A 25290-nucleotide genomic window follows, 5' to 3' on the forward strand; every position below is an offset into this window, starting at 1 on the left:
ATGTTTCCTCCAGTCCGCGGTGATCAAACCCCCTGTCAGGCAGGGCGTCTACCATCCTGGGTGGGGAGAGTGGGAAGACCAGACCCTGGAAATGCCAGTGGCATTAGGAAACAGAATAAAAGGACTTCAGAATTCCAGGGAACTGCAATTAAGAACTAGAATCTTTTGTATTTCAAGAAAGGTAAATGAATAAATGAATACCGGTGGATGGCTTTTGTTAAAAAAAAAAAAAATCTTAAATTTTCCTTAAGCAATTCAACAACAAAATAAACATCCTTTCCTAACCTAATGGAAACAAGGACAGTCAGGCTGTCCCCAAAAGGCTCGTAACGGTTGCACCGGGACTATGACAGTCATACTTGAGAGAATGAAGACGAATTGTTGATTCTTATAATTTGTTAAATTTCCGAATTTAAGAATTAAATAAAATCCCATATACTCTTTGGGAAAAAAGGAAGAGAGAGAGAGAGAGAGAGAACTTCAGGGAACATCAGAGAAAAGAGGAATGTAGCCCTTCCCCAGGCTTTTAAAGGAAGCCCAAGAGGAAGGCAGGGCCCATTTCATTCCCTTTCTGACCTCCAAGTAAATGTACCGGCTTGCTTCGGCCCAGTTACAGAGTTAATCTTATGCACAGATTTGAACCATCTTTTTTCTGTGTTTCATATAAAGAATCTCACAGGTCTCTGATTTAAAAAAAAAAAAAAAAGAGAGAGAGAGAGAAAAGACTGAGCAAAGACTAGATAACAAGTATGATCTGTGAAAGGCCCCGAGCCTGGAGATTTCCAAACAACACGGGAGCTGGCTCCCACCATCCATGCACAGAGAACTGGTAAGATGAGAAGACACAGCCATGAAAGGAAGCATGGCAGGTCCCAGAAGATGTGTGTCCATGATGGGCGTGTCCATCCCACACCTTTCTCTCCTTTCCCACTTCCTCCGCTCCCCTCACATTAAGTAGGAGGTTGCTGGAACGTGAGTCCTCTCTCCCAGAGGACAGGACTGCAGCCGGCCTGTAGCTGACCGCATTCCTACCCCAGGCCTGGGTCCACCTGACTTTGGTGGCTCTCACCAAAGCAACACAGAAATGCAGTATTTATTTCAAAAACTTAGCAGAATATTAAGAGGAAAAACAACGAGTTCATCAAATTTTAGCAAAGTCCAGCTATATTTCAAAGCCCTTACTCCTTGTGAGACCCACCAACGGATTTGTTAGTCCAGCTAGCCTGGGGTTCTGTCTGTGTATGTTACATCCGGTTTATTCCGGGCTTCAGGGAGCAGGCGGGCACAGGTTGACCGGTGGAGTACGCGTTCTACTTACTCCTGTCATTAATATTGTCTCTTGTCTGTGGTTTCCTCTTTTCCGCAGCACTGCTCTCCAGATATGGCTTCCATTCCAACACCCGCCAAAACCTTCCCTCTGTCTCTGCCTCGAGCCCGGCAGGCTCAGCTGGGGTTGCTTTTGGAACCAGTGGGAAACTGGAAAGCAGTGTTGTTGGCATGCCCCCCTAAGCCAAGGTGGCAAAATGGCAAAGCACGACTCAGCTGGTCTGTCCCTTCCCATGTGTACCCAATGACTGTGGATGCAATGACATTTACCATGTGAGCTCACTCACCCATTTAAGGGGCACTTTGTTGCACGTTACACTTCATTGCTGGGTGCTTGGTATTCGTCGTTTGTTGCTCGTAGATCCTTACTGTCCAGTTGGGTAGCATGGTCACATGCGTACCACTTAGAACAACAGACCTAGGGGAACCCATCTGCTTTGCAATTCATGTTTTTGGCTAACTCTCGCCCTCTGTTTCAAGGAAGAAGGTACATTTTTCCCTATGATGATGCTTTAGAAACAACACCATTTTCCCTCATCAACAACTATCCTTGCCAATAGTCTTTCCCTACCTGACCTATTTTTATCCATCTGACCTGTTTTTTTTTAATTTTATTTGTTTATTTGACAGAGAGAGATCGCAAGTGGGCATAGAGTCAGGAAGAGAGAGAGGGGGAAGCAGGCTCCCCGCTGAGCAGAGAGCCCCGATACGGGACTCAGTCCCAGGACCCTGAGATCATGACCTGAGCCAAAGGCAGAGGCTTAACCCACTGAGCCGCTCAGACACCTCCATCTGACCTCTTTTTATCCCCCAACCTGGACCAATAGCGAGAGCTGGTGACAACAGAATACAATTCCAGTATTGCTCTCCTGTACGTAAGTGAGGTGTCACAGAGGGAGGTGACACTCACACTGAGATGTTGAGTATCAGGTCAACTGAGGAAGCTCAGTGTGGCCAATGGAATTATTCCTTGGGTCTCCCCACTGCCTGCCACTCCTCAGTTGGGTGGATTAGCATCCTGCCCAAAGAGCAAAGGTCAAAACTTTGGTCCTCGAGGGAACCCGTACTTGTCCCCGTACCAGATGCAGCCTCCCACCAAACCCCAGAGAACCCTGCACCAACACACACTGATGGCCGGGGTGGCGAAGGGGACCAGATGGAGAGGTGTCTGAGGAATCCTGTCACAACAGACTCAAAAGCAACTGAAAACACACACTGCCTAGCATCCCCTCTGCGTGTCCCGGAGAACACATTTTAAAAATCATGGGCATAAGGTATAAGGTAGCAGCCAAGAACGGTATATTTGGAAAGAGATAAGTAGCTTCAGTTCAAGAAATATCACTCTCAAAAAGGTAATCCTAATACTCTAGCATTTTTGAAGGATGGTTGTGAGGCAGGATTACATCTCAAAATATGAATCTGTGTATTTCCTGTTTATTTTTCTTCTCCTTTGCTTTGCTTGCTAACATCCTTTTTTCTTTCTCAACCTACACACCTAGGCAGACACGATGTCAGAGGCCACAGACCTAAGTAGGACAGGGAACATCTGGATGCTGCTTCCAGGATCCGGGATTTCAGGTTCCAAAAATTAGCCAAGACTGGAGCTGGGGGCAGAGGGCGGTAGAGAGCAGCTCAGCGCCTCAGTCCTCTCAGCTAGCCATGCCCCAGGCATGCAGGGGCCTGGAGGGCAGGGAGCTCGGATGCCCTGAGTGAATCCTGCCCCTTGTCACAATTTAAAAAAAAAAAAAATTTTTTAAAAGAGAGAATGCATGCAATGTGAGGGGCTGGGCAGAGGGAGAGGGAGAGAGAGAACCTCAAGCAGTCTCTACACCCAGCACGGAACCTCAGCACAACCCTGAGATCATGACCTGAGCCGAAGCCAAGAGTCAGAGGCTTAGTCCACCGGGCCATCCAGGCAGCCCCCGCCACATGAGAAAATCTGAGACCCTCCCTGTGGTCCTCTAAGTACTGACCTCTGTTGTCTGTGCTACCCTTTCATTCTACACTCATCCTCTTGATTACATCCGGCTTTAAGCATAAGCTTTATTAAGCGAAAAGGTAAAGTTAGAGCGCTTTGCTGAGCCGGAGAAGCTCATGATCTGTTCACCTAAGTATGGTATGAGAAATTATACTAAAACAAGGGAGTCCTAATGTCCACTGGACATTCCTGTGCTTTGTCTGACTCTAGATATCAATGCCATTAGTGGCACTGTTCCCTGAAATGGGCTGTTTCAAAGCCATTATTAATGACATAAAATACTGTAGGGGAAAGGTTGGAACAGAATAATTTCTGGAGAAGAATTCTGTTCCAATCAAAGAAGTGGGATGTCTTGGAGAAAGATCCTTAGGGTTAAGCTCGCCATTACAAAATATTTCAAAATTGAAAGAAGACAGCTTGGCAGGAGGCCAGCAGGCTGCCTGATCTATGACGGGCTTTACTGGACTTTAGCGGAGTGGTTCTCAACCGTGGCTACCTATGACAATCCCCCAGGAAGCCTCACAATAAATGATCATACCTGGGCCTCTCTGGGGATGGGGCCAGGTGACGCCAACGGAAAACCGAGATGAAGAACCACAACCTCACAAAGTGCTTCTTATCTGCTTTGGCTGACTTAATAAAAGTAAGGCACGTAGCTCTATGTTGAGGACTGTCGTGGTTGGTGGTGGTATGTTCACGGTGAGGAAGAAGGATGAGAGCAGGCAGGTCTCAACGGCCGAAGACGCTGCGGTACAGGTTAAAACTACAAACCGATTTTGAATAATTAGGAAAGTCTACACATGACCTCGGGAACTTGGTTTTTGAAACCACAATATACAACTTCAACCTATTAGTCATTCAAATAAAAGTTAGTATCTATCAGATGTCAAAATCACCCTATGGCCTTTGCTCTATAAAAGTTAGTCTGGAAAGCAGGGAGGGGTCACCCTCTCTTGTAAGAGGTGCGTCCCCGAACGTTAGGTCTGATTCTTGATGCTTGGCGTGAAATAAAGCTTTGCTTGACTTTAAAAAAAAAAGAAAAAAAAAAAAAAACCCTGTTCTGCAGGTGCTCACAGCAAACGAGGATGATCCTGTCCACATTCCCCTGGAGCTCCTGTTGTTATAAAACAGTAACAGCATAACACCTGCCTGTGACTGCTGCCCCATTAACACAATGCTAGGCATTGTCTGGGCTTTCCGAAGAAGCAGAAAAGGAGAAAACAGAGCAAGATGCTCTTGGTTCTAAAAAGCTATCATCTTGGCCAAGGAGATAAGTCAACTTAACTGGACGCATTATGCGTTACTACGGATCTTGGACATGGACTCCTTAGGTGCTAAATTCGGGGGGTGCACAGATAACCACGAGAGTTCAAATGGGGCCAAAAAAAAATTAAACGTAGAGTTCTGGGGGAAGTTTTGCGAAGGATGGCAGGGGAAGCTGAACTTGTCTTGGAAGATGGGTAGGGAGTGGAGGAAGTGAAGGGGGGGTGGGTGCGGGACTGAGAAGAGCTGGAGGGATGAGAAGGAGAGAGAAAAGTAACAGCGGGAACCCCTGGGAGTGTGCCCGACTGGAAGGAAAGCTGCAAACTTAGGAACAGCAAGTACGGGGATAAAGAGAGAAAGTGAGAGTAAAATGATCTGAAAAACGTAGGTAATGCAATGATTCAAGCAGCCGGCAGCTGAGCTCTCCAGCAGAACGGGGTGTGAAGGGGAGGAGGAGGGATGGGGGGGAAGAGAGACGGATCCTTTTAGAAAACTGAGCAAGGTGCTCAGCTTCTCAGAGCAACTACAGGTTAAATCCTGATCACATCTTGGAACACTTGAAGTCAGTGGTGAAAACCGAATTTAACTAAAAGATGCAGCTAAGCTGAATTTGAAGTCCAGATATCGCTCAAATATATATTGGATTACCTCAGCCCTCCACCTTAGCAACCTGATAAAAGAAATGGGGTGTTCTTTTTTTTTTTTGGAGGTGTGTACTATCTACCTTAGTCAATTCTAAGTCTTTAACACACAATGTCTGGCTTATATTAGGTAACAGATCACTCATAGGCAAAGAGGCAAGGAAATGTGACTCACAATCAAGAGAAAAGATAGCCAGTATAGACAAATCTACAAATAACCCAGAGAGTAGAATAAGCAGACAAGGACTTTATCGGAGCTATACATGCTATCTAGGGGAACATGGACAACGTACATGAAAAAAATGGATACATTCTGCAGAGAAATGGAAACCATAACAAAGAGCTAAATGGGAATTCTAGAATTGGAACACACAGTATCAGAAATAAAGAATTTATATGATGGGCTTTATAGAAGATTGACCCAAGACAGTCTAGAGACAGAGTGGAGGAGAGAGAGTCAAAGGGAAAGAAGAAGGAAGAAAACCAGGAAAGTTTTGTCACAGAAACGATGACATACAAATACATCAAATGCTCCTGGAAATGTTGAGCAAGATCTAAAGAGAGACACGCCCACAAGAGAATGAATGGAGCCTCCTGTGGGGGGGAGGTGCTTAATAAAATTTTTTTTTATTGAAAAAAAAATCAGGTAGCCGAATTCATTTTGTGTCATGCACATTACAGAAACACTGAATTGTCCTTAGTTGGAGTGCTTGTCCAGAGCTCGAGGTGAACAGGCATGGGAGCCCAGGAAGGCTGAAGGGGGCAGAGTGCCCCAGGTGGGAAGCCACGGTGTACACTGGACCTGTCCTGCTATGGGTGAAACTCAAAGGCTAGATGCACAGGAATTACACAGAGAATTCAAGAAATTCCCTGAAGAAATACAAAGAAGGCATTGTAATGCATTTACCGGGCTAAAGAAAAAGAAGGAAACAATCCCCAAAGTTTCTATCCATTTCTATCACTGGAAACAGGAAAGCAGGTAAAAGACTAGGGTTTGGGTTGATGATGACTTGAAAGCCCAAACTTTTGAGCCCCAAAGAGAGCAACATGGTGAGGCTAAATTGTGCTGGAATGTGATGGTGGGAGTCCTGTCTTGGGCAGAACTTCCCGATCGTGTCGTTGGCCTGGTGCACATAGAGGACAGAAGCCCTGCAACGTGCTGGAGGTAAAAGCTCTGTTGGACAAGAGCTATGCCCTGTTGGAGGCCACAGATCCGGAGGATGGGGAGACTCAGGTGCCCCCCAGACTTGCCTGGGCTGGAGGGCATCACAATTTCAACACACTTGTCACCCATTCCTGGTGCACATGGGAACTCTGGTCCGAAGGAGCCAGGAGAAGCCTTGCTCACCACAGTATTTCCACTGGTCGCAGTACCCAGTGGCCCTCTGTAACCATCTGCTGGCAAGAGAAGCCTGTGGGCCATCTCTCACACCTACAGTGCACTCTAACATTTTAGGAATAACAAGCTCATTCCTGAATGGACCTGACACTCACACAGACACTAGGTAGTATCAGTCTGTGGAGTTAATTAACTGTCAGTTAAAAAGTTGAACCCCACCATTCTCCATTTCATGGCTACAACTTTCCCTTCTGACGAGCAAATTAAGCTGTTCAAGTCTCCATGTGAGGACCAGGGGGATTTTTTTGTCATTTGATCTCTCTCATACATCAAATACCCTCCCGCGCTGATGTTAGCGTACAAGGGACTCCTAAGTAAAAGCAACACGTTGCACATTTCTGTATGCCTGGGCCATCCTGGCTGGTAACGTGTCAAGTTCAGTCGCCCATTTTCAAGAATAAGGATGATAAAATTTGGTGCTCAAAGGATGTTAGGTACTTCAGGAAGCAAGCCACTTACCCTTTAGGATTCTTCTCCAAAGCCTTTTATTTTATGTGACATTGTTCAAAGACACTAGAATGGACAAAACTGAATAAGGAAATGTCATTGTAAATTTGAGGAGGGGAAAAAAACCACTACCAGTCTTTTCCGATAGACAATAAATGAACTTTCATGAACTTTCTTGGTTGTAAGAGAAGAAATCTCTGAATTTCAACCAAGTTTCTTGAAATCAGGATATTTTGGCAAGGAGCCATTGGGAATGATTCTCTGCTTCCCCTCGCCTCTTACCAAGCATCCCTTTGATTTTAGTCTGACGGGATGAACAGATAAGTTTTTCTTCCCAAGCTTGATTCCTCTCTATCAGCTTATGCCCCTTCACAGACTGCCCAGAGGCTAGGGCGCTGAACCCCCAACCTCCATCTGCCTCCTGGGTTCCCAGACTCTTGCCCAGAGCTTGCTGTCTTCTCCTTTCCAGGGCATCACTGAGATGGCTGGTCCACTGTTACAGTTTCTGTCTTCTTTTATTGCCTGAGATGCCCTCAAGGGCAGAACCACTGGTGCATTCAATATACAGTGCCTTTTCTTTAGCAGAACCCCTGCTATGGCTAGCCTTGCCTACTGTGTAATTCTTCAACATCCACTGCAACAAATACAACAAAATATAAGGCCACGTGGCTCAAAGAGTGTTCATCTTTAAGCTCTTATTAGATAGTAAAAATAATTTCTTTCCACACGATCAAAACCTTTTTTTTTTTTTCTTTTTTTTTTTTTGGAGGGGGTAAGGAGGAGAAGATGGTAGTCTACATCGAGAAGAAATACAATTTAAAAACCTTATCCTGCTAAAATCCCCTTTCCTTCTTTTAGATTCTCAAGATCTGGCGTATTGGAGGAGATCCATTTCATTTCTCATGCATTCTCTTCTTGAAAGCGTTCTTCTGAAACTGTTTGGCTAGGCATAAAATGAATACCTAACCCATCAGAGTAAAGTTAGGTGGATTTTATTACCTCTTTTCTTTGGGGTCCTGAAATTTGGATCAACTGGAAATTTCAGTCAAGTCTGCCTTTTCCCTGCATGGTGTAGTTCTAAGGGGGGAATCATTAAGTCTTGTTTAATAAAATAATTATCGGCTCTTCAATTTATTTACAACTCCCTTCCAAGCAATTCTTATCTGCCAGGCCCAGCCACTAAAATTCCCCAACAGGTGCCCAAAGTTAATTAGCGAAGAACCCATGGCTTAGCTGGAAACCAAGGCAGCATTCACGAGATTAGGTTCTTGGGTTTGGGGGCTCACACATGAACCTAATCTGAAGATACCAAGGCTTGGCCAAAGCACACATTTTTCCTGCTGCCTAGATTTTGGCTTGTGAAATCAAGTTATTAAAGAGAGCCAGCAAAGAGTGCTCTGAAAATCACCTCGTCCGGGAAACCGGGCTTCTTTTTAAAATACTAATTGAAATTGCATGTGTTTTAATTAAAACAACATCTGCCAGGGTCTGAAGAAACACATTTTCAAAAGTAGAGAAGGTATGTTTCTAAAATGTCCTCGAAACTACTTAATAAAGTGAGCCTTACACACGCCCAGGAATGCAAATATCGCATGGCCTTCCAGTTGCATGGAGGTCTCCAGAGCTGCTGGTCTCTCCCTGGGCAAAGGTGGGATTCCCCAGGGTCAAGAACATGGGTAAAGAAGCACTGGTGATGACTGACCTGTGAGATGGCTGTCCTCCAGAATGGGAGGCCCATATCCCAGAATGTTCTGCCATATGCACGATCTCTACATGAGATGAGAAACTAAACCACACACACACGCTCAAATTTCTTTTCTTTTTTTAAAGATGGAGAAGGGACGGGAGGGGCGGAGGGAAAGGGAGAAAGAGAACCTTAAACAGGCTCCAAGCTCAGCACAGAGCCCAACGTGGGGCTCAATCCGGCGATCATGACCTGTGCCGAAATCAAGAGTTGGATGCTTAACCCACCGAGCCACCCAGGCACCCCCTGCAACTTTAGCTGATGGGTGGGACATACAGTTTTAGAGCCCACTGTTCTCTGGTTTTGCTAGGAGACACTATGGATGCAAAGTAGTATTTTCAACACACAGGGGATAATGACCAAGATGTCTTTCACTCCTGGGCCAAAGAATTCAGACAAACTTTGAGGAACAACTTCCTGAGGAACGTCTGAAATGCCTCTTCTTGGAGATGGAGACCCTGCTTTAGGTATCTCTTTACTTCCCTCATAACCTACTCTTGTGATTAGAGAACTGAGTAAAATTGTATCACAAAGTTTGGATGAAGATCAGTACTGGCAGGTTGATGATTCCATGGATAGACATCTCAGGAAATTCAGCTGAGATCACTAAATAAAAGAAAATGTTTACAAAGCTATGCAACATTCAGGACAGTCCAGACATAATGAAGATATTTCCCCTTTTCTTTCGATTTCTCCAAAAGAGAATACACTGCTCCCTGGGTAACAATCTGGCATGGAGGAGGTCATTCTATTGACAGAGCTGACTATCCTTTTCTTTATTGAGTTGTTACTTTCACTTAAAAGGAAGTTTTTATGTTGTCCTTTAAATATAACCAGCAACAACTGTCGATAAAAGTCTTTACAGTGGTCAGATAAAATCTTTGACCTAAATATTTAAAACATTGTGGCAAGAAAAAAAAAAAAAAAAGCTAGGAAGGGAATTCCTCCAGTCCCTTGGCTCCTACTTTCCCAAATGAATGAAAAAGATAATCTGAAAACCCCAAAAGGGGAGAGAAAGAGCAATGCATTTACTGCTTAAATAACAATTAACTCCCAGGTAAGAAACTACCCTTATTCTGTTCATGATTTCATTAGTGTGGGAAAGTACCCACAGGTATACCTGGAAATTTAGGTTCCTTTCATCTCCATCTCTCCTGGTGGTTACCTGTGTTTGGAGCCAGCAGACTGCTTTAAGGAGATGGTCCATTCCTGACCCTGGAGAGTCAAATTTTGTCTGATGTGCCCTCAGAACTTGGAACCGATGGACAGCATGTTGCTTAGACAGAAGCTCAGCTAGGTGAAGGGGTGAGTAGAAGTTTAGCTGAATGAGAAAGATGGGTCTTGTAATATGAATGTGTGGGGCCATGAGTCAAAGAAACGTTCTTATAGATCATTCCAGATGTGGTGACCCAACCATCCAAGTGATAATCAAGGGAAAGGGTCATGCAAAGCAGAGAGGGTAAGGTAAACCAGCAAAGGGCCAGGTTCATGAGGCAGTGGAAGGTCCCTCTCCTCAGCCCAAGGAGGGATTCGGGAGAGCAGGGAGGATGCTTCCAGATCGCCTGCCGGAAAATGGGGCAAGCGGCCACTGCCCGGGAAGAGAAGGGAGGGTGCTCCATTAGCTCTGCCAATGCGACCCGAAGGGGGTGCAGCCATTCTGCCAACACGAGCTTCTGGCGGTGATGAAGGCACACACACAAAACGTTACTGTTTCCTGCCCAATCTTCCCAGGAGGCAGCAGCATGACTTTGAGCTTGACAAGAGTCCTGGATTTCCGGGAGCATCTTAAGCTGTCTTTCCTTCTATTCCCTGGAAGCCGTGAGAAGCTGAAACAGACATTTCCCCTACCCCTTCCTCTCTCTATCTAGGAATCCCCAAACCTCCTCCAGATCATTCTTTAGAATAAATACCAGTGTTTTTTCACCCACCAGGGAATTAGTTCAGCAAATAGATGCCAAGTCCCTGCTATGGGCACAGGAAAGTGTTAGCAAAGGCCCTAGAGGGCATAAAAATAAATATGGTACCCAACTCCTGTATCTTATCTCTTAAGGAGAAGATGATGCGCATATACACGAAAACCTAAACGGCACCGCAAACATGAAATTACATGATAGAAATCTAAGATAAATTAAAAGGTTTCTTATCAGGTAGGTGCTACCCACTTCTGCTCTGAGTTCAAGGAGTAGACTACATTGGGAAGGCCACTCCAAGCTGAGCTTTGAATGGCAGATGGGAGGTCCATTAGGGCCGAAGTGGGAATGATGGTACAAAATCTGGTGTGGCTGAGGGATTTATGAAAAAGCCTTGAGAAATAAGAGGCAGTATGGGGTGGCATGGGCAGGGCCTCAACAGGGCACAGAAGCATTTACAGACTAGATGATTCTGCCTGTTGGAAAGCCTGGCAGGGCCCATGCTATCTGCAGCAATGGTTCTGATGTAGTCTGGACTTTCTGGGCTGTCTAAAAACACAGCAAAACAAAACTACACATTCGATGAAATTACTCTCTTGAGGATTACTTTCCTTGGACGGATACCAATGGGAAAATGACCAATGCTTGCCAGGCGATGGCTCTCTCTCTCTCTCTCCTCTGGTGTTTGTATACACTTGCAATTTTTTTTATTGTTTGGAGTTTCATTTGTTTGTTAGCAGAGAAGGTGGAGATTTGGCTCAAATAAGTATCTGCCATCTTTATCAGGACTGGCAATGTGCTGAAATGGATGGCATTTTATTGTACTTGTTAAAGGCATATAATATTGTTTGCTCTTTTCACTGAAGCTAATTATTACCAGTCTTTATAAAAACCTCTCTGAGTGATGAAATAACCCTTCACTCAGAAGGATAATTAACATTTTTGGAAGGCGGCAAAGAAATGCATGCATGTGCCCTAATTTGGACGGTCGAACCACATGATTGAGAAGATCAAGAAGGTCTATCTGTTTAGACAGAAAGAAGTAGATGATACTGCCCAATGGCAGAGACAGATAGAGCCATGGAAACCCATATGAGAAGAGGACATTCTTTTTAGATGATCCTCATTAGAGCTGAGGAGTAAGAAGATGGTTGTTCAACAGTTTATTGGGAGTCTTCCCAATAACGGAATCCCGGAAGATGAACTGCGCCTCCACCAAAATGTGGCAGCGGCCTCTCCCCCACCTTAACTAAGAGAACCATCTCCAAAGAGTTGCAATCCAAGTGGAAACACTAAACCAGTGATGGGGAAAACGCAGTTTCTTCCAAAACTGTGAGTGTCTGCGTACATCTAGCAAATTTTAGGAGGAAGATGAGCTAGTTTTTTTCATGATTTTCTTTATTAATATAAAATGCTTTTCTTTAATGTTTAATTGAATTTTCTTACTTAATGTTTTGCTGATTGTGGTTCACTTTAAAATGGTAGCCAGGCAGGAAAAAATTTACTTTTGTCATTTATTCAGCAAAAATTTATGAAGTCATTACTATCGATCTAGGCACCCTTCTAAGTACATGGGTTACCCCAGTGAACCAACAAGCCTGAACTCCTGCCCTTGGTGGGCATACTTTCCAGTGGCAGGGAGATGGACAAAGAACAAGCAAAAGGAGTGCTATGCTATATATTAGGAGGTGATTGGTGCTGTGGAGAGAAGCAAAGTGAAGGGTGGCCAGAAACTGGAACATAAAGGCTGAGTGGGATGAGAACAGAGGCTCACAGACACTTGGAGAAAGAGGACTGCAGGCAGAGGCATGGCCAGTTCAAAGGCCCTGAGGCAGGATTATGGCTCACGTAATAAAGGAACTTCAGGGAACCAGTGACCGCAGCACATTAGTGACAGCAAGAGGGGAGATGGCGAGTGTGGAGGGGAACCAGAGAGCTGGGTCAAGTAGAGCCTTATCTGCCTGGCAAAGATTTCACTTAACCTGGGGTGGACAGAAGTCCTGTTTTGTGTTGAGAGTGGACAGTAGGAGGTGATGGCAGAGGCAGGGAGACTGGGCAGGTGCCAAGTTAATAACTAGATAGATGAGTGATGATGGGAGTTTGGGGGGAAAGTAACGAAGATGAGAAGTGGCAGGTTCGGGGAGAACGCAGAAGTGTGATCAGATCTGCTAACATTCTGGATATGGGGACTGAAGAGTCAAAGAGTGCTGCAAGGTGCCTAGTCTGGCCCACTGCAACGAGAAACCCGTTTGCTGTTGGGGGCAGACTGTGGAGGGACTGGGGTCGGAGGAGAAGTCAAGGACTCAAGTCTGGAAATGTATCTGGGATGCCTGATGGACATCCAGCGGAGATGCTGGACAGACAATTGGACCCAGAGGTGTGGGATTCACGCTACAGACATCCATCTGAGAGTCGTCAGAATATAGATGATCTTTAACACCCTGAAACCATAGGAGGTCATCAGAGCTTCGGGGGAGAAGAGATAGAAAAGAGAAGTCCAAGTTCAACTCTTTGTCATTGTTGCCGTTCTTTGTTCAAAGACACTGCAGCTTTCTTTTCAATATACAAAGTTCTGTGTGGCATTTCCTAAAAAAAATCACTATGTCGATACAGCATGTCAAGTAAAAGGCTGGCAGAGGTCACGTTTCCTTTCTCCTAGGTAGAATAGAAAGGTGTGTGGTTGTTTTGTTTTGTGAAATTCTGCTTTTCTCATTCAAGAAAAAAGTTATTGATGCCATAAAGTCGGTGACTTGGATATTTTCCCTTCTATTTTTAAACAGCTGGCTCCCTTTCCTGTCTGGTGACATTTGATAGTAAAGGCTTAATTTAACAAGGGCAATATGGAGCTCCAAATGTTCCTGCCTCAGAGAGAGTACTAGATAACTGGTTTCTGAGAAAGAGATGCCTGCAAGCTAGAAAAGCAATCAATAGTTCCCTATTTTGTTATATTTTAATCCACCAAAAGAAATAAAACACACAAACGCACAATACCTAGTAGTTAGTATCCAGGCAGTAGACTGATTAGCTATTGATTTTTTTCCCCCTCTATTTTATACAGGAGCACCAGGATTTTATTGGAAGCCCCAGTTCTGTCCCGTCTGAAATGACCATGGAAGGAAAGGAAAAGCAGATATGGAGAAGGCAGACTTCTGAGTTAATGGCCTAGTTTAAATATATAAAACCCATGACAGTTTTTAAGTCATATTCGAACTAAGTATAAATATCAAATTGTGAGTTTATTTTTCAGGCCTTATCATATGCCGCGAACTTAAAAAATATCACTGCATTTTTTGAACACAGATTGGAAGTCTGGTTTCCCTGTAAATAAATAAATGGATGAAGGTCTGCAAATGCTTTTGTTTTTCCTGGAGGATATGATGGTTATTATGAAACGGCAGGAAAAAGTAGCCGGTTTCCAGATCCCAGAGGGCTTAGAATGCCACGCTCAGGAGCAAGGACAGCAGAACTAGACCCACGTATTTATGTGAAATCTGTGTATGAAGTTAGGACCCATGCTTGGTACTCCACCTGTCCCCAGAGTGGAATCTTGCCCCTTTGTCCATCCCAACCTGCTTCCTCCCTTTCCCCCAGCCCAGAGGCTGCATAATGTGAATCTTTGGCATGGGGGGTGGTCCAGCTCCCTGCTTCTGGAACTCAAATGACACCTGTTACCTGCAAGCAGGTTTGCCAGGCTTCATGCTGCACTGACCACAGACCCTACTGGAATCATCTCTTTAACCCCGGATGCCCCAGCAGGGGGACAAATGTCTGAGGAGGCTTGTACCGCTCCCTGGGCAGGCCCCTCTGTTGACCACTTCTCCAAGCATCTGTTGGCCTTGGCCCAGGATCTTCTCACCTGCAGAGGGAGGAGCCAGGAAGCCTCTCTGATTGGGCTCCTCCCACTCACATGAGACCCCGTGAAGTTCTTGAACCCACTGCACGGCTCCCAGCTCCCCCACCAGGGGCTCCCTGTAGAAGCTGCTAGTAGCTGCTTGTTTGCTACTTCTCCCTAAATATCCACACGATCCACTCTCGCCTCCTTCACGTCTTCGCTCAAATGTCACCTTTCCACAACTCCTATCTTGACCTTGACTTCCCACTTAAAATCACAAGCCCTAGGCTGAATGAATGAAGCCAGACCTAAAAGCTCACATATTATGTGATTCCGTTTACATGAAAGATCCAGCATTGGGATGTCTGCAGAGACAGAAAGGGGACTGTGGCTTCCAGGGACTCGGAGGAGGGAAAATGCAGTGCCTCCTTAAGGGCTATAGGGTTTTCCTTAGGGTGAGGAAAATGTGTTAGAACTTGACCGATATGGCGGTTGTAGGACATCGTGCAAATGCTGAATACCATCAAGATGGTGCACTCCCAAGTGGTGAACGCAACGTTGGGTCGATTTCATCTCAATGAGAAACACTTGCAGCCTCACAACTATAGTTTCTTTTACCCCGTGGAAGGTTCTTAACTCGCACAGGGTTCATGTGTATGTTTTGTTTGTTGTACCTACCCCCCTCTCCCGAATGTGAACCCCACAAGGGCAAGGCTTCTGTCTGGCTCACTGATACACTCTCTGGGGCCAGAACAGGCCTGGACCAAAGTAGGTCACAGATAAATCTGTGTTGAATAAGTAGATGAATCTATGATCTCCTGAATGCTTCATTAATAAAATATCCTTCTTATTTCTTGAATACCGAATCAGAGGGAGTTGAGTCTTTTGAGATAGGTTTAGAGAGCCTGTATGGTCTAATCCATACTGAATCTTAAAACAGTGGTGGCAGGGGAGGGGTAGGAGGGAGGTATGGCCTGCATTCATTAGAATTCCAGTCCACCACATGGAAAGCAAACAACCTGACAGAGGCTTAGAGGCTCAGGACGGTGGTATCCAGTGCTGAGGATCGAGGTACCTTTCAGTTTGCAAGGACTAGGAATGTCAACAAACATCACCTTTTCCTCTACATTCCAAGGGATAAATCAGTGCATTGGATTTAAAGCAGACGGGACAGCTGGGAAAACGCAGCCTCTGATAAACGCACCATTTCTCCACGTGCAGGTGTCCCGCCCATGGATTTGACCACATAGGCCCACCAGGAAATACTTTCTACTTAAAAATCTGAGATGTTGTGAATGTGGTGAGAACGTACCGATGAGCTCCTTGTTTCTGACGTCCAAGGCCATGTTCCGGAGGGCCGTGGCCACCGCGCACACCACCCGGTCGTTATCTATTCGAAGCAGCTCCACGAGGATGGGCAGGCCTTTCTCTTTTCGGACAGCAGCCCGGATATATACTGACCACTGCAACAAGACGGAAGGCAAAGACCTTAGACGCTGAGCGGGGAGAGAACCGATCAGCAAAAGCACGTGTGGGTTTTCAGACTGCTGTTTACAGGAGCCGAGAAGGTTGTATTTCAAAGACCTCGTGGTGGGATGGGTTCAATGTGGTAGGCACGTACTGAGGTGTCTTAACTTTACTTTCTGCCTTCCGTACATGAGAGGTTTCCAGGTTAATCAGTTAACCGTGCATCATCTCTCTGCTGCCGGCGTCCACTGTCCTTGACTTTGCAAACCCTTTGCATGACGTATGCACTTGACCCTTTCGGATTTGGAGGTGGAAGACAGGAAGGGCCGGGTTTTGGTGGGAAGAGGAATAAAAAAGAACCCCAGAAATAGTAGACAGTGATAAAAATTTGAGAGTAGATAACTCTTTTTTAAAGAGACTTGTGTCTGGAGGCGGGACATGGAGGTGAGTGGGCGACCATACTGCTGATACGCTGTGGGCTGAAGGACAGGAGTCAGAAAAAGGTAGGGGTGACAAGAAGTAAATAGGACATTTGAAATTTTAAAATCAAGAGAAAAAAAAATAGTAAGAGATTTTGAAGAAAACATTTAGATCAAAATATATTGTGTCTCGGGCCATCATTCAGCATCCAATTTATAAGGTAAGACAATTTGTTTACAGTAAGACAATTTTTTTTGGACTGGGGGTGGTTGGCTTTGATGGAACACATCTCCTCTTACTACGCAAGTATACTTGCACCAGCAGGATGATAAAGCATTCAGATCCGTTTAACGGAAGGCAGGCAGGCCCAGACTTCCTGGACATTTATATACATACTTTATACTATCGTCTGGTGTTCCAGGGAAGAGTGTGCACTATAGAAATCAAGCAGTAGAAGGGTTTCAGCCTGTTGCAGTTTCATTTACAATCTAAGAAAATGACATTCACGACATGAAGTTCTGGAATCTTCTGTGGCAGAGTCCTCCAGAGGACCATGGAAGGCAGAGGAAAGTCCCCACCCCTCCCCCACCAGACCCCTCCATCCCCCTTCCCCATTGGGGCAGGCACCCCAGAGCTGGCTCTCACCTGTGGCAGGCAGGGAGCCCCCTCTGGCAGTGAACGTAGGGCATACGCCATGCCTGCCACATCCTCAGCCCAGCCCTGCATGAAATATGAGATTAAAAAAACACACAACTTCATCCTGTCCTACGTCAGAAGTCATATTCACATAGTTTCTTATCACCATCCACTCATGCTGTCTGTTTTTCTCCTGCCACCACTCTGTGCCTCAAGCTCTAGGAAACCTGAGGGGGTGGGGAAGCAGAGAGAATTCACTAGAGCGAGTCCTGCTTGCCAGGAACCATGTCCCAGCCCCTCTCTCAGGGAGCAAAGAAATCCATAGTCAGAAAGTCCTAGACATGGGAACTTCGGGGTTTGGAAGCTGCTTATTGGAATTTGGGTGTCTGGATGGGATCCCCCCACTGAGGGAAGAAGGACCTTCATGAAAATAATACAAAACCTCCTTCAGTGTCATTGGAAATTTCACTTGTAATTCGACATGCTGAGATATGAGTTTCATCCACTTCCTCCACTAACTGTGAACCTTCTTGTCTCCAGTGCATGCAAAAGACTAGAAACCTGAGCTTGTGCAGCCCACTCACGGTTGGTTCTCTTCCCTAAAACTAAGAAGGGAAGCGAATGGAAATCAGATATAGGGTCAGTGTCTACATATTGTAGGATGAACACCAAACATAAACTTTAATTCTGGGGAGATAGTCAGGACCTTTTAAGAGACCACAGGGAACATTCTTGATAACTTGAGCAGGCTGAATCATAAGCTCAAGGGGACCTCTTTTGTGGTAACCCCCTACTCTAGGCCGGGGATGTTGGCTTGTACATCAGGGATGTCGTCTAGTCCCACAAGGCCTGGGGAGTTTGGCATTAGTAGTCTTATTTTACAGATGAGGAAATCTACAAACAAACCTGTTAATAATCTGCCCACAGGGTAGATTGATTCTGGGCTTGTTACTCCACACCTGCTTCTCTTTATGATGGTGGATACTCCCTTCTTTGCCATCACCTCTCTCTCGCCTCTACCTCTGTGCTCAGTCTCCCAGACATTGCCTTGTCCTCCCCATCTTCTTCCAAATGTAGACAGAAGGGAACAGGGCCATACTTGAAATGAGCCAAGAAAGGGACGCTCTGAATTTATCTTCTTAGAAGTTTGGCTATTATATCCCTCCCAGATTGGGTGGAAAGATGACTTGGTGTTTGGAAAATAGTGACAATCCTTTAGCTTTCTGGGAAGTGATTTTAGTGTAACAAAAAATGTCTGTGTATGGCTGAAAATGTGTATGAAGTATGGATATGCCTTTTTGGAGTGCAGAAATGGTCATGTTCTCCCTAAGATATGTTAGGTGATATGTTCTCCCTAAGGGAAAAGAGATAATCAGATAATGGATGTGATCTTACGTTAGTGATACACAGACAGTAACTCTTATTTTGAAATATTTAGTTCTTTGGGTTTGCAGGTAGCACTGACTCTTGAGTAACACATGAATTAGGGATACTGGCCCCCTGTGTGGTCAAAAAATTTGCATAAAACTCTTGACTCCCCCCAAATTTCACAACTAATAGCCTGCTGTTGACCTGCAACCTTACCAATAATGTAAACAATAGATTAAAACATATTTTGTATGTCCTATGTATTTATACTATATTCTTCTTATAAAGTAAGCTAAAGAAAAGAGAATGTTATTTAGGAAATCATAAGGAAGAGAAAACACATTTAGAGTACTGCTATATTTGTTGAAAAAAAAATTATGATTAAGTGGGCCTACACAGTTCAAACTCATATTGTTCAAGACTCATCTGTATATGGAAAATTCCCAATATTGGCTCAATTTGAGACAACTCAGAATAAATTATTTAAATTTCACACAAAGCATGTTGCAAGTTTCCACAAGTTTTCTTGACATGCAAATCTATGTAACAGTGATGGTTTCTAAGTAGTCTTGGAGTAGATCATGTGTAACCCATGCATGTAACTTACATGAAATCTAGCAAGGAGTAAAAGCCTACAGGGCCTGAGAGAGAGAAAGGTATTCAGGAAATGGGGACTGTTTCATAGGTGCATTGAATACAGAAACACAAAGCTCATATACAGGTTCTTCCAGAAGGGTAGTGATCTGCCTTGGAAAGCATGGCGGTCTTGGTGGTGGTAGAAAGGTATATGGGTTGCCAAGAGTTTTGCAATAGAAACAAAAGTAGGAGTATCACTGGCATAAAAATAGCTGAACAAGAGAGAAAAATGTATCATAACTCATTGTGGTTGAGGTGGAAGTCTCTGGATGGAACCTTAACTTTCTGTAAGTGGAATGAGAACTGTACACTGAGCACACTGCTCTAGAGGGAAGGGTGTGGACCGGGATAACTCTAAGAAAAATGGTCCATGAGCTGAAGAGAGGATGTTTTGTGATTCAGAAAGAGAAGAAGGAAGAGGGGAAGGAAGAAAAGGAGGAAGTGGAGGAGAAGAATGACAAAGGAAAGATGGAGGAGGAGGAAGAAGAAGAGGAAGAGGATCTTGTCCAGGAAAAAAGAGCAGAGACATGTTTCAAATTGTTCCCAGTGACATGTTTTCCTAGTGATGATCTCAGGAGAATTTTGAGCCCTCAGAATATTTAAGCAAAAACAAGTGTGACATTTTAAGCAATTGTCAGGTACTGCTCTAATGACTCTGTATGATTTAACTCACTTATTTCCCATCTCAACCCTATGTGGTAGGCACTCCAGTTCCTTCTATCCATTAGAGAGGAAAGGGAGCCACAGTGAGACTTCACAGCCTGTAGATGCTCAGTGAGGTCTCGAACCTAGAGGGCACTGTCCCAGACTTGGTGTGCTTGACCATCATTCTCATCTGCCTCTCAGAAAGGCAGTATAAGTTATACACATCTGCACTCATAGTTGATATAATCCTTACAAATGTACCCATTAATTTTGGCTTAATAATTGATGTTATTATTTTGGACTTGCAATAGCTGATTGGGCACACCTCGAAACTCCTAGGTTAAGAGCCTTCAAGTGCTGTCAGTGGAGCTCCTGGACATTTCAACCTAGCCTTGAGAAACAGCTTGCCCCAATTTAGCAGACCAAAAAAAGAAGTTGTCTATAACTGGAATTACAAAGAGAAAGGCCTTGTTTGTGTCAGGAAAGGATCGCTTTTACACATGTAATGGGACAGCAGTTCAAGCCACTAAAAGCTGTTTCTCCTCCTTGTTGCTCATAGCTCTTCCTGGAGAAAGGCTCCACCATTGTCTGGTCCAATGACAACTGCTGTTCTCAGGATGGGACAGAGCACAAAACAGTGAATGCTGAGTTTTTGTGTTTGTTTTTTTTACAATTTGATTGATTGATTGATTCATTTAGAGAGTGTGAACAGGGGGAAAGGCAGAGGGAAAGTGAGAGAGACAGTCTCAAGAAGACCCCATGTTGAGCACAGAGCCTGACAGAGTGCTTGATCTCACCACCTTGAGATCATCATGTGAGTAGACATCAAGAGTTGGATGCTCAACCAACTGAACCACCCAGGTACTCCATGTGAAAGGTGTGGACAGTGCCTGCCAGGGTTAAGGAGTGGATGTGGCTGAATCTAGGGAAGCTTAATAGTTGGAGGGCCAAGTGTGGGCCAGGGCAGCACATTGGACCAGAGACAGCCCAATTACCTGTCATTATATCCCATCTGAGACCCCAACAGGACAAGGAAGTTTGTCCTGGATGAGAGGTGGCTTAGGACAAAAGATAACTCCACACTGAGAAATGGACACCCAATCCCTGTCCCTGAAGAAATATGCCTGCAAACATGCCCCCACCCCAAGTTTAGCATCAACTACAGGGGACAGGAGTAGATGAAGCCTGATAGACATCAATACAGCACAGTGTAAGCCTGAAGAGACTGAGAAATAGCTGCATATTCTTCAGTTTACCTAGAAATGTCTAGAGTTTGTTTTCTTCTTTTCCCTTTTTGTATTGGACAAAATGAGAGCTCAGAAATTAACCCAAAATAAAGTTACATGAATTTTTATATAATAATGTTCCTTGTTGTCCATACAGAGAGTTTGGTAATAAAGTGAAGTCAACACTTTCTAACCCTTTCAGACTCCATCAATCCAATGTGGATTCTCAGGAGCTTAATTTTTAAAGATTTTATTTATTTATTTATTTACTTGTTTATTTACTTGTTTATTTATTTGAGAGAGAGAGAGAGAGAGCACATGCATGTTGGAGGAAGGGACAGAGGGGGAAGGAGAGAGAGAATTTCAAACAGACTCCCTGCTGAGCACAGAGCCCAACATGGGACTCAGTCTCATGACCCTGAGACCATGACCTGAGCTGAAACCACAAGTCAGACTCTTAATTGAATGAGCCACACAGGTACCCCTGGAACTTCATTTTTTAAATCCCCAGACCATCCATAAACAGGAAAAAAATTTCTGCCTTGCTTAAGCTGATTTGGTTAAGGCTGATTTATGTTCCTAAAAGGAGATCAACACTAATATGTAATAAGCTTCTCCCTCTTAAAATCCCAATAATTTGCTAAATGACTGGGGATAGTGTTATCTTTTCAGTACTAAATATTATATTTAGTGGCTGAACCCATGATAGGGCTAAACTTCTGAATTTGTTGATTAACACCTTTATTCATATTAAATATTAATACTTTTGATTAATATCTTACAAGGTCTCCCGCTTTAGAAGGATAGTCTGAGATTAAGTGGTTCTCTGTTGCTTGACTGTTGTCCCATTGAATTCCCTCCTCTTTTTCTTTTGATTGGTTAAAAAGCCTCATATTTTCAAACTAAACTCTTCCAAATGTAATTTTACTTTTCAGAAGCATTTTAGCATTCTGTAGTGTCACAGGACCACAATGTGCTAAAATCCTACAGCTATAAAATGAGGAACACATTGCAATGAGTTTCACACAGATTACACAAGACTTTGAAATTTGTTTCTGAACTCGTTTATGATACCATGTTATTTACCATGGCGTATCATTCTCATAGTAAGAGGGCAGAAAGTACCAAAAAAGTTTTACTTATTCAATCTCATTTTAACTGTCAGCTTACTATAATAAGAATGTTCGAGATATTCAGAAATGGTGTGGCTTTTGCTGCACGCCTCACATTATTCTCTCCAGCATGGATCTTTATCTGAACTACCGTGTTCATCTAGGGCTGTGGTTGGATTTATGAAGCAACTGGGCAACTTTACCACGAGGCCCTTCACATGCTCGGTTCTGTTGCGGTGAACGTAGGACTTAGGTGTCTGCTGTTTATGTATTTTATCTGTTACAGGATTACATATTTTTGTTTTCAAAATCCCTTTTAAAAAGTTATATCTGTAATGAGGAGGACTGGGAAAGAACTTCCTTGTGTCATTGCACTAAGTAAATCATTTTAGTAAGTAAAATTTTTAGTGACAGTAATGGCAGCTATTTTGTGTTTTGTTTCTTTGTGTTTTATTTTTTGTTTGTGTTTGTGTTTTGAAAATGTAAGTCAGGTTAGTACAAAAACTGAATTTTATTGCAAGTGTTTATGCAATGCTGAAAATATTAATGGCCAGGCAAGAGAACTTCCTGGGGGGAAAAGCATTTAGATATACTTTTGTCGTAGGAACAAGTAAAGAAGGCCAAGCTCAGGTAAAAGTGATGTGGGAATAGCATTCATCCAACAAATCGCAACATGAACACTCTTTAACTCTCAAATCCTAATTCTCAAACTATCTCAAGGATCAGTAATTCTCAATGAAAAAAATGGACCTTTAAGAATGAACTTTTCTGAAAACAGAAAGGTGGTTTTTGTTTTGTTTTGTTTTGTTTTGTTTTGTTTTGGTAAGTGTTATTAAATATGTCTTCACTGTGTGCAAATGGCATTTAGAAATGCCTTCTGGGCAACAGAATGGCATGTCTGAGAGAAAGGATGCTACAGATCTTATTCTGAGACTCCTGTATGTTCTTTAGTGAGAGGGCTATGTAAATATCCCACGGATGAGGGGAGATAAACAAGAATGGGGGTTCAAATGAAACTGTCTACACCCCTGCTTTTTCAGTAATGAGGAGGATTGACTGAGAAGTGCAGGTACACTCGATTTTTTATTCAATGTCAGAAAATAAAAGTAATTTAATTGTTTTTCATCCTCACTTATTAGACCCCAACTCAGAAAGTCTTTTCTTTAATATATCCCTCCCTTTTTTCTTTTAATTATGGTACCTCATGGGGAATGGGAGTTAACATCTCATATTTTCCCTTTGGAGCCAGAAAACATGTCATTCTGTGGATGTTACTCATAACCTGGGGGGACCATGCTGATATAAACACTTATGCAAATACAGGCAAAGCTTTTATTGAAGCCCTGGGTAGTAAGGTAATGGGATTACCATTGGTTTTTACTAGAATATTAAGTGTTTTATTTTGTAACATAAATTGAATATATTAGCAAATCTCTGTCCCTTGACAATGGAGAATTTTGCTTTTCTTGAATTTGGATTTAGACTACCTAATGCCTGAGAATTGTTGTTCATTGTCAGTGGTGTACGAGTGTATGGAAAGAATCTGTCTGCTGGAGGCTAGGAGCTAAGCCCAGATAATGAGAGAGGTGTGACCTTGACTCTTATAAGAGAATATTTCTGGTTGTGAATTTGTGTTCTTTTTCTGCTTCCTGCTGGTAGATGATGACCACAAGTGTAGCCTTGGAAATCAATGTTAAAGATGGCAGGACAGCCATGAACGTAGGTGAATTAATTCATGGAGGGGAGCTTCCCTCCGCACACACCTGCCTTCACATGTTACATTAGAGAAAATAACTTCTGTCTTCTATTTTGTTTTAGTCCTTACATATTTAGGGTCTCTTTGCTATAGCCATTAGCATTATACATACACCCTTGTGTATATATTCTTATCATAGCATCAATAATGGTTTTTGAAAGTTTTGCTTTCATGTTTTTGTACTGGAAGGTATTAGGGGGAAGGTACCAAGTCAAACTCAGCTTTTTATGGCAATTGTCTTCCAGCTAACAGCTCATAGTTGGAGATGAAAGCATATTTAAGTGATGAAGGATAATATCGGGTTGATTTCTAGAATCCATGCTTATTATTTAAGAATAGCATTATTATTATTATTTAAGAATAGCATTATAATAATATTATTATTTAAGAATAGCATTCTCCACTGAAATGAACTATATAAAAAGAATCAAAGCCACTGAGATTTTTCATAGGGCCACAAGTTCTAACCACTTCTACAAAAATGTTGTTAGGGCTGGAAGTGATCACATGCTCCTTAATTAGTCTCTTCTAAAGCCAGACTAATCCTTGAATCTTGTGGTCCCTGTCTGTGGGGTTATAACCTGATGCAGAGACTATGAACACTTGCTTGTCCTCAGGACTGGAAGAAGAGAATACTGAGTGGCATATCCTGAGACCCACACTTCTGATCATGCTGGGACAGTTAATCTGAAGTGTTTAAGTTTGAATCCCCTCTGCCCCAACTGCTCAGGTAATTAATAATGCCAGTTCCCAGATTAGCCCATGTCTTAACCTGAGCTCAAATGGGGATTGTTTTTACAGATCGTTTTACAACTGCTGTAGGTCTAATATGTGCCCCAGGGGTTCTTTTAAGAACAGGCTGCACCTTCTAAACACCAACCCAGAATCACCTTTATATGTAATGGGGCCCAGCAGATTCCATATGTTGCCTCCCTAACTTCTCACTGGCATAGTTGATTATGAGAAATCAGCTGTCACTCTTCTCTTTGTATGTACAAGTCTTTCCCCCTCCAGCTCCTTTTATACATATGTATGTATGTGTATGTATACACACACACACACACACACACACACACACAATGTTTCTTAGTACACTTGACATACAATGTTATTCTCTGGCTGATTTTAGGATGCTCCCTTTACTACTGATTTTGAGCACTTTGAGTAAGATGTATCTTAGAGAAGCTTCTTCATGCTTCTTCCACTTGAGTTTCCTTGAGCTGCCCTGCTTGTATTGGTGAGTTTAAGGTTTTCATTACATTTGGGAATTTTTCAACTATTAAGACTCCAAATATGTTTTTCTGTTCTCTTTCTCCTTTCTCTCTCCTTTCTTTTGGGTATTTCAATTACACATATATCAGTCCACCTGACATGGCCAGTTGAGGTCACTGATGATTTGAGGTTTCTTCTTTTTTCTCTGTGTTTTGTTTTGGGCAGTTTCTATTGAGTTCATTAATCTTTTCTTCTGCAATGTCTAACCTGCC

General features: G+C 43.4%; 1 protein-coding gene across 5 annotated transcripts in view; it reads right to left on the reverse strand.

Moving 5' to 3' along the window:
- The window catches only part of CTNND2 (catenin delta 2), a 907536-nt gene that overhangs the window by 81842 nt on the left and 800404 nt on the right, over window positions 1-25290 (reverse strand). For 4 of the 5 annotated variants that reach the window (XM_059173663.1, XM_059173667.1, XM_059173664.1 and 1 more), the window contains 2 exons: window positions 17073-17147; window positions 15853-16003 (listed from right to left, as the gene is read on the reverse strand). In XM_059173663.1, the coding sequence (XP_059029646.1) occupies window positions 15853-16003; window positions 17073-17147 (226 nt within the window). The remainder of the gene's footprint in view (window positions 1-15852; window positions 16004-17072; window positions 17148-25290) is intronic. The other variant, XM_059173665.1, reaches the window with a different exon arrangement.

Source organism: Mustela lutreola, chromosome 5, assembly GCF_030435805.1.
Source record: "Mustela lutreola isolate mMusLut2 chromosome 5, mMusLut2.pri, whole genome shotgun sequence".
Taxonomy (NCBI): Eukaryota; Metazoa; Chordata; class Mammalia; order Carnivora; family Mustelidae; genus Mustela; species Mustela lutreola.